Source organism: Sinocyclocheilus rhinocerous, unplaced genomic scaffold (genome assembly GCF_001515625.1).
Source record: "Sinocyclocheilus rhinocerous isolate Xijiao unplaced genomic scaffold, SAMN03320098_v1.1 scaffold1382, whole genome shotgun sequence".
NCBI lineage: Eukaryota > Metazoa > Chordata > Actinopteri > Cypriniformes > Cyprinidae > Sinocyclocheilus > Sinocyclocheilus rhinocerous.
Window position 1 is genome coordinate 51,141 of NW_015657958.1, and position 9,992 is coordinate 61,132.

General features: G+C 38.3%; 1 protein-coding gene across 1 annotated transcript in view; it reads right to left on the bottom strand.

Moving 5' to 3' along the window:
* Positions 1-248: 248 nt before the first annotated feature.
* LOC107721656 (uncharacterized) overlaps positions 249-9,992 on the bottom strand; it is a 22,424-nt gene continuing 12,680 nt past the window's right edge. Inside the window, exons 2-3 of the mRNA XM_016529776.1 lie at positions 8,214-8,266; positions 249-1,358 (exon numbers count right to left, since the gene is read on the bottom strand). Coding sequence (XP_016385262.1) covers positions 626-1,358; positions 8,214-8,245 — 765 coding nt within the window. The 5' untranslated portion in view covers positions 8,246-8,266 and the 3' untranslated portion in view covers positions 249-625. The remainder of the gene's footprint in view (positions 1,359-8,213; positions 8,267-9,992) is intronic.

A 9,992-nucleotide genomic window follows, 5' to 3' on the forward strand; every position in this document is an offset into this window, starting at 1 on the left:
GAATGATTTAGCCCCACCTCCAAACAGTTGCTACAGAAGAAGAGTACTTTCATTATGTTATGGAGCAGAAATATGACCCTGGACCACAAAACCAGTCATAAGGGTCAATTTTTTGAAATTGAGATTTATACATCATCTGAATATAAATAAGCTTTCCATTGATGTATGGTTTGTTAGGATAGGACAATATTTGGCCGAGATACAACTATTTGAAAATCTGGAATCTGAGGGCGACTTAAGACTGGTTTTGTGCTCCAGGGTCACAAATAATATTTGACTATAAGAAATGGAGCTTATTTCATTATGATGCTGTGTAGACAACAGCACTGAGGAAAATCACGCAACAGTCCTTTCAGTTTGGTCTGAGAATTGAGTTTGTCCATGACCTTCATTTGCTCAAGTAAGTCTCATAAGTGGTTTGTTTTTGTTGTGTAAACAAGCAGCAGTTCCTGTTATCAAGGCTTCATTTGAATTTTTTCCATTCAAAATAAAAGTACCTACAGACTGTCTACAGGAAAGCTTCATGAGCGCTATTATTTGGCTGTATTCAAATATAGAGGGTGAGCGAGAGAGTGAGTATGGAAATCTCCCATGTAGTCAGCATTAACTAGTGAGCCACCTGACGTCACTCAGAATCCTCCCCCGCAGTCGCCGCATCCAGAGCGGCCAAGGCCTCTGCCACCATTGAGTCTGTGACGCTCACACAATCAATCTCTTTCGCTCTCTCTTGCTCTCCTCTCTCGATCGAGGGCTCTTCCTTTTCTCTGTCCTCTATCATGAGCTTTGTGTCTGCTGAGGACAGGCTCGTACTGCTGGTGTGTATATCCACAGACAGCACACTCTCCTCATCGGCCGTGTCCGGAGTACTGGCTAGCCTGCTCTTCCTGTCCTCGTCTTCATCTTCCTGTCCATAGGGATATCCATCCGATCCCTCTGTCCCGTCTGTTACGCCTCCGCCGCCCAGCCCAGAGTCTCGGAATCTGTCCTCTCGCTTGCCCGGTTCCGTTCCCAACAACGGCTCGTTCTGTGTGGGCGGATTGACGCGTAAGGTGGGGGCGGCTTTTATGGGCATCCCCTCGCCCTCGGGCTGGAGGATGTAAAGGCTTGGGTCACCCTCCGCTGGGCTCGATCGGATCTGCTCGCCTGGAATGTTAGCATGGAGCCGGTTGATGTGGTTGTTGTCGATGTCGAGTTTGGTCGGGCTGGGATGGGTGCTGTATGCTAGGTTGTGGAAGCCCTGCTTCTTGGGAATGTGGTCTGCCTCCTCTGGGAATCGGTGAGATTGATATAGAGAGCTGCTGGTGGGGTCCCGCTTCCGACCAGGAACTTCTACAGGGACTGAGGGGTCATAGATGTAACTGTAACAGAGAGGCAGTTGAGAAGAGGGTTTAATGGAATGAACTTTGGATGGCCTTTTTGGTGCAAATAATCATTATAACCCAATTAAGATTCAAATAAAGCTCAAACATCACAAATAATGCTGAAGCAGAACTAGTGGTTGACCAATACATTGGCCTTGACGATATTTGCATTTTTTAATTAACACATCAACTGATAAGAACAGGACTTTTATTTTGACAGCACTAAGAACGCCGGTGTCTGTGCGCAGATGCACAGGAGCTCCCATTCTTCATTAGTTTACTGTAAAAAAAAAAAAAAAATTATAATAGAATTATAGAATCACCAAGTTGCTCTGTAAGGTATTAATGGGTTTATTTTGCATATTTCTATTTGTAATCATTTATTTCGTAATTTTGAGACGTAATTTTGTAGGCCAACCCAAGTTAGTATTACCCTGGTTCCCTTTTTCTATTGGCTTTTGGATTACTCCAGAAAATAAGCTCTGTTACCAACAAAAGTTTATGAATATTACACATTTTGTTTATAATCTTTATAAATTAACAATTTTTATGAAGTTTAAGTTTAAATACAATAGCCAGGAGAGAGAGAGAGATAAAACTAAGCTATAAATGAACAACACTATGATTGCATGACCTCAATGTCACCAAGCTAAGCTTCTGACAACTTCAAACTTTACAATCTATGAGTTGGAAATTTTGAGTTAGAATAGTTTGCAAGAATACAATTATAAACACCGTGAGGCAGTAATAGAAGAATATATAGCTTGAGTACGTAGATGAGTTTTCCTGCTCGGCACGATGGCAACCTCTGTATAGTCCCATTTAGCCATTTGTTAGCAACCACCTTTTTCAAGACACAAAAGCTTAAAAAAGTAGGGTTTTATTGATGTATTTTATGACGTACACGTCTTTCCAGGTTTGTACGTTTTTCTCAGTCAGTTTGACACATTTCTCCATATTTAAGTCACTGCTCACAAAACAGTTAACACAGTAATCAAAATTATCAAATGTTTTCACAATAGTTCACACAGCCAACCAAAACTTTAATATATTTAGACGATTGCAACTTTGCGTATTAGTTTTACACAAATCACAAAAATTTAAAATTTTTCCAAATGCAACAACTTTCTTGTTAAATTCTCAGTTGCACTTGGTATGTTTCCAATTAGCCCCAAATTAATATCTGCTGAGTGAGTAATACAGACAACAAAGGAAATGCTAATTTCCTAATTGTTTACACATTTATCTCAATTACAACAATTGTAAAAGGGGAAAAGGAAAAAGGCAAAACAAGAATGAGAAGGGGAAAAGAAAGAGGTGTATTAGAGAGAGGTGGCGGAGTGGGTAGAGGGAGGGGTGTAATAGACAGAGGTAGAAGTAGATGAGAGGAGAAGAGGACATGGTATAAGAGGAGGACAAGGAGCAAGAACAGTTTAGAAAGAGGAGAAGAGGGAAGAGTAGAGGGAGACAAGATGGGAAGATAGGATTGGAGGGGAATGATATAGTGGAAGAGAAGAAAATATAAGAAGACATGAACAAAGGAAGAGGACTGCAGGGTGTTAAAGGAGGACGTAGAGGTAGAGGGTACATATGTTTTTAATTGAAATCCGAGCCACCCTGACCATGTTACATATCATGGTCTCTCCTTGAAAGAAGCTGGCCAGAATGTTCAGCCAAACATAAACTGATCAACAGAGGGAAAACCAATATGTAACAATACCATTCTGGTTCTATGAGTCTAGCCTAGAGTCTTGTCCATTTCCAAGTCTATTTCTAGTTCTTGTTCTTACTTATCCAAAATTGAAGTTCAAGAACATTCAGGTGGATGAACGAGACTATTTTCAATTGAACAGAACCTGTCATTGTTGACATGGTGGTTCAGAACAACATAAACAACACCTCAAAGAAATTCAGCAAAGAATAATATAGGAAAATCAACTATTTCATAATATTCACCAATGCAGTCTTCACAACTGATCAATCACAATTGATCATCTTCTAAGAAGAAATTCCATCCGGATGAAGCAAGTAAAGAACTCCGATGGATTGAAGGAGTTGTGATTCCAGTTTGTTCAGGTATGTGCATGCCACACAATTACTGCACTTTTACTGTAAATACAAAGATATGCATTTCATGGGCATTATGTATCCATATACTATTACACTCTGGAAAAACTCAGGCGTCTCTATGCCTATAGTGCTGTGTCAAAGTGGGAACTCAAAGTTCGGCAACAGTTACAGTGTCAAGTTTACAGTCAATACCACTACTGTCAAACCACGGCGATATTGTACCTTCTGATCTTTTTACTCTAGAGGACTTTGGAGCTGGATAGCAGTGCAACTCATTATGAGCAGCTGTATGTTGATGAAGCTGGCTTCAATCTCAACAAACAAAAAAGGAGAAGAGAACAGAATCCGATTGGCCATCATGCCACAGTCAATGTCCCTGGACAACAAGGAGGCAACATCACAATGTGTGTCACAATTTCAACCACTGGATGTCTTGAGCCCATACAACACTAAAAGGCTCCTACATTTTTAAACCCCCTCAATGAAATCCTCTTACCACAGGTTAATCAGGAGCAAATGAAGCAGCATTTTGTAGTTTTTTTGGGACAATGTCCAATTTCACCATTCAGCACTGGTGCAAGGGTTGTTTAAATGTCACCCACATTTCAGGATGGTATTCCTTCCACATATTCTCCTTCCATGAATCTAGCTGAGGAGTTCTTCTCCTCTTGAAAATGCAAAGTATATAATCGCAATCCTTACAACCAAGCAAGTCGTCTTCAAGCAATGAAAGAGCCCTAGGGAAATGTTGAGGCAGAAGCTTGTCAAGTGTGGATTCAACATTCATGCTGTGTTTTTTCCCCACAATGCATGACTTGTGAGAATATATGTTGTGATGTAGATGAAATTCTCTGGCCAGATGTAATTGAGAGACATGGTCAAAGTCAATTAATTCAGTGATTTCAGTACATGTATTATTTATTTATTTTTATATTTTTACTTATATAAATTCATTTTTGTAGGAAACTCATTGATATACAACTCATTAAAGAACGTCATGATAAACATTGTAATTAATGTCTGTATGTAGAGTTGAATATCTTATCAAATCAACAGAAAACACGTTTAGTTTTGATGTTAGTATCTATTTTTAATAAATGCATTACTAGAATTTCTAAAATGCAGAGCTGCGTTATGTAGTAAAACTAAAATGTTTGGCCAACATAAGAGAGTGTTTATACTGTGCTGTTAATTGCTTTGAAAGCAGTTACAATCATTGGGAGAAATGTGTCAAATCGACTGAGAAAAACTGTAAGGCTCTTTCCTGCAGCACTCTATTAAACACATCTGAACCAGCTAATAAAGACCTTCAGGATCACTAGAAACTTTAAGACAGGTGTGCTAGAGCAGGTTGGAGCTGGTGGTCCTCCAGAATGGACATCCCCTGTATTATATTCATATTGTAAATTCACTTTCACAAACATTGTTTTTTGACTGTGAAATGATCAGTAATCCACATTTCTGCCAGTTTTGGTGTTTTCTCTACAGCCATTTGTGCAGACGGGTTGCATTGTTTAAAAACATTTTTACATTATTTTGAATAATTTGAGTTTTTCCATGGCAGCCTATTTTTGTAGTATGATTGACTTCAGATTCAGTCACCCCATGTAAAACACCCCACGTAAAATCAAAATGTGGTTGGACTCTTTCTGTCAAAACTCTTCTGTACAATAATTTGGAATAAAATAATAATATTCAAAAGTAGGTAGACAAACAAACCTAATTGTTATCCAATTATCCGGCCTCCAATCTTGACCATCATTGGTAATCTTACCATATATAAATTCCATCAGGTTCCATCAAAATGCTGTTCCTCTTTTGGGTTCTACTGGAACCTGATATGTGCAGGACATTTGAATGCACTCATAATTTGCATAGCCCAGGCAAAGGGCCTTACTGACGAAAGCACAACCAGTGTAGCGAAACGACATGTGAAATGACAAACAGGTGAATGAGTGATAACATCACATTATGTCCTCCTTCCACTTTTAGGGATTTTTTGCAGTATGATTGACTTCAGATTCAGTCACCCCTAAATAACATGTAAAAACAAAATGTGGTTGGACTCTTTCTGTCAAAACTCTTCTGTACAATAATTTGGAATAAAATAATAATATTCAAAAGTAGGTAGACAAACAAACCTAATTGTTATCCAATTATCCGGCCTCCAATCTTGACCATCATTGGTAATCTTACCATATATAAATTCCATCAGGTTCCATCAAAATGCTGTTCCTCTTTTGGGTTCTACTGGAACCTGATATGTGCAGGACATTTGAATGCACTCATAATTTGCATAGCCCAGGCAAAGGGCCTTACTGACGAAAGCACAACCAGTGTAGCGAAACGACATGTGAAATGACAAACAGGTGAATGAGTGATAACATCACATTATGTCCTCCTTCCACTTTTAGGGATTTGTTGTTTTTTTCTACTTATTACATAACACAATATTTACAGTTCTATATTTACACAAAATTACACAACAAACAGGTATTAAATAGGGAAAGAGGAAAAAAGTGTCAAACCAACATAAGAATGAGAGACACAAATCCCAGTGAGCCTGATGTATTTGTGTCAGACACCTCCTGTTGAGATCCTTCTGTTTTTCACTTCCCTTGTCCGCCGAAAATCCACATGGAAAGAGAGGCATGTTACTGAGCCAATGTCAACCTTAGGTGTTCATGTATTTATCTGTCTGTCCTTTGTGCGTCTCCTCTGTCATATTCCAAAACATTTATTGTATTTCATTTTAGTGTATTACATGAGACGATTTTCATTATACAGCTTCATTATAAATTCTCCACGTTTAAGCACCTCGGTTCAAAATCCATTTCAGTTTAACAGTTTCAGGGTGGATAAAGTGGAATTTTCCACTCTACCTGGCAGGATGAGAAATTTTACCCTTAGTAAACATTACCCCCATTAAACAACACACAATGTCTAGCAATGCAAGGCATTTTTGCCTGGTAAAAGTTGCAACAGAGTAGAATGCTAATGTTTATCAGCAGCAGGATCTGACATAATCCAAGAAAAGTCTGGGAACTCACATTCTATTCGCCCTAAACAGTTGCCCGGATTATATACTGTTCCCGGGGGAGCTTTGAAAATGTGTATCTTTTCAGATAATATTGCCTACAACCCTTTGCACAATGTAAAAAAAAAAAGAAGTTTTGTGATGTCTGAACGTTACGTCAAGGGTTTCTATTTCTGCTCCTGGAGGGCCACCTTTCTATAGATATTTACCCTGTTTCGTGTGATTGTGAAGACCTTGATTATCTGGTTCAGGTGTGTTTGATTAGGGTTACAGCTAAACTCTGCAGGATTTTTTGGCCCTGAAGGAGCACAAGATTGGACACACTTGAAATAAGTAAAAGGCCTATCTTACTAAACACTTAGGGCCTGTTTACACCTGGTCATTTCATGCGTTTTTGCTGATCGGATATCTATTGGATTTGTTAAAACGTTTCCATTTACACTTGGCCACATACACGTGTCGTCGCAAAATGGATTTAAATCCGATCTTCAATTCCCGCACTATATTTCAATTTAAAGGGGTCATATGATGTTGCTAAAAAGAACATTATTTTGTGTATTTGGTGTAATGAAATGTGTTTATGCGGTTTAAGGTTCAAAAAACACATTATTTTCCACATACTGTAGATTATTGTTTCTCCTCTATGCCCCGCCTTTCTGAAACGCGTCAATTTTTACAAAGCTCATTGTTCTGAAAAGCGAGGTGTGCTCTGATTGGCCAACTATCCAAATCAAAAGATAAGCGCTGCATTTTATTAATTATCAGCTCATTTCAAGATCAAAGACCGCAATAGGAGAGCGCTGGAATTCATCAGCACTGGAAAAATAAGTTTGTCTTACTACTTTTAATGAAGATGATTGTGTGTTTCATTCGCAGCAGTTTGCGCGTCGGCTTGCTGAAGAGATGCTCAGCTACTCGTCCACTGCGATGCGTGTTGCATTAGCGCAGTCATATCTGACTATAATGTCATATAGCATATAACACGCTCTCACACTTTATTATTTTAACATTTTGGGAGGAGTAAAATTTATAAATGTGGTTTCAACAACCAGATGCATTTACACTGGTCCAGTTTTGTCTGCAATGTGGCCCAGGCCACCTCCTGAAGTGGTTTGAGCGATCGGATTTATATCTGTCTGGAATGCGTTTCGGAGGGCATTTACACCTGCCTTTTCACGATCAGATAGCTATCCGATCAGACAAAATGCATGAAGTGACCAGGTATAAACAGCCCCTTAGATTTATATACTTCTCCTCATCACCCTTGCATATAAATTGAGTTAAAATGTGTGGGTGTTGTTCAACAGATTTGACACAAAGCCAGTCAGACTACACACTACTAATGTTAAATGCCAAAAGAAAGCATGTATTTGTAGTATTTGCATGAGGCAATTCTTGCAGCTCAAACTAAGCCCAGAAATGTGACATTCTGAGCAATTAAAGGGCGCTTTGAAAGTGTGAATATCTGTGTGTATTTACCGTGAAATAAACTCCCTGCATCAAAACAACCCACATAAATGTTAAAGTGAAAGATCCTAAAATAATATGTCTATTGACAGAGAACAGAGCAGTGCTGGCAGACTGAACCACAGTTTCAACCAAACACTGATCCCAGGTCAGCTTTAGAGAGACTACAGTCTGACTGAGCTGTTAAACAACAGCAGTTATGTGAGAAATATCTAGGATCTTCAGGATGGATATACTTGAGAATAAAGAATCTCTACGATTTATACCTTCAGTCTTACCTTTTTATCATCCTACAGCAACTGCAACCCATCTGGACAGTTGTGTAGAAAACCTGTGGAAAGGCAAAACAGGTTTAGTGTGTGGTTGTATGTACAGTATATATAATTGAATAAAGTGAATTAGAGATACCGCGTAGACTATTGTGTGGATTGAAATACGCAAGTTACATTTATTAAAAAGGTATTTGAAGAATCCAGAGCTGGGCTGCTGAATCAGTGCTTAGGAGAGTGAACATGATTTCAACAAAGGACTATTCAGTAACTGCTAATTCTTCACCTCAGCTGTTACAACATGAGGACGTGATCACGGTTATATCTCTGTAAATAGACCTGCTGACAAAAAATAGGATAAAACCAGTGTGCCAACAATTGAACTATATCAATATCTGCCAGGCCGTAGGGACATTTTATTTGGTTTCATATTGACGTGGCATATGGAGTTAACTTGACATATGAAATTGTCAGGTATGTGGCTTCAGGACACAAGGACAGTCACACATGTGTTCGTGACATTCTGGATTACTCCTCACAGTGGCAGGTCAAATACAATGTTATTAATACATGCTCATTTTGTGAAAAGCAACAAAGATGGATTGACCTTTCCACGGCCTGTCGTGCCATTTCAGGCTTTGGCATTTCTTGCGCTCTTTTTATGAGCAAGTAGCCTTGTAAATAATTGATAGCTCAGTCTGGGAAAAGATCCGTCTAATAGGACAAAGACACTCCCAGACTCGCTCTTTCTCCTGAGACAGAAAGCAACACGGAAAACAGGCACCTCACGTGTCCCAATGTGTTAGAGACCAACAAACATATAAAGCTAAGAGAGTAATGCAGGAGAATCCAACACAATTACATTGTGAAAACCATTTACATCAGTGTTATTTTGATATTATTTCATTTAAGTTTTTGTAATTGTATGTGCTTTTGTCATTTTATTAGTTTATGCTTTTTAACATTTCTATTTAGTTTGAATTTATTTTTATTTCCATTTTAGAAATAGAGTGGGGGAACTATGACGTCAGAACCCGGAAGAGTAATTCGCCCCATTTTCCTATGGGGTTTTATAATGGGGGTTTTCGAATTAGTGAGTAAAATAAAGCCTGTGGTAAACATAACTTGACGATACGTTTACGTTTAGTACAATGTAAACTGCATTCACTCACAGCGCAAACGTTCTTATCTAGTTACTTATTAAAAACATACGTTTTCAAAAATAAACATAACTGCTTCAAAATTTTTGTTTTGGGTATGGATGTGTGGGTCCCACTTTATATTAAGTGGCCTTACATCAAAAAATAAGTATAGTGTACTTATTGTGTTCATATTGTATTGCAAAACACTTTTCTGCTATTGAGGTGGGAAACAGATAAGGTTAGGGACAGGTTTGGTGGTTTGGGTAGGATTAAGGGTGGGTTAAGGTGTAAGGGATGGGTCAACAGTGTAATTATAAATGTAATTACAGAAATTAATTACAGATGTAATTACATGCAGGCATTTTTTAAATATAAGTACAATGTAAAAGCATGTACACAATAAGTGCATTGTACCAAATGATTAATTTAAATGTAAGTACATAGTAGTTAAGGCCACTTAATATAAAGTGGGACCGCGTAATTGAACTTAATATTGTATATAGACTGTAGAACATTTATATACAATACAATAGTGGATTTAACATACAAATTTTAAGTCTAACGTTAAAATGCATGCTGTTTATGCCCCCTTCTCACTTTAAATACTTTGGTGAGTTAATAAGAATATTGGTAACACTTTAGTGTC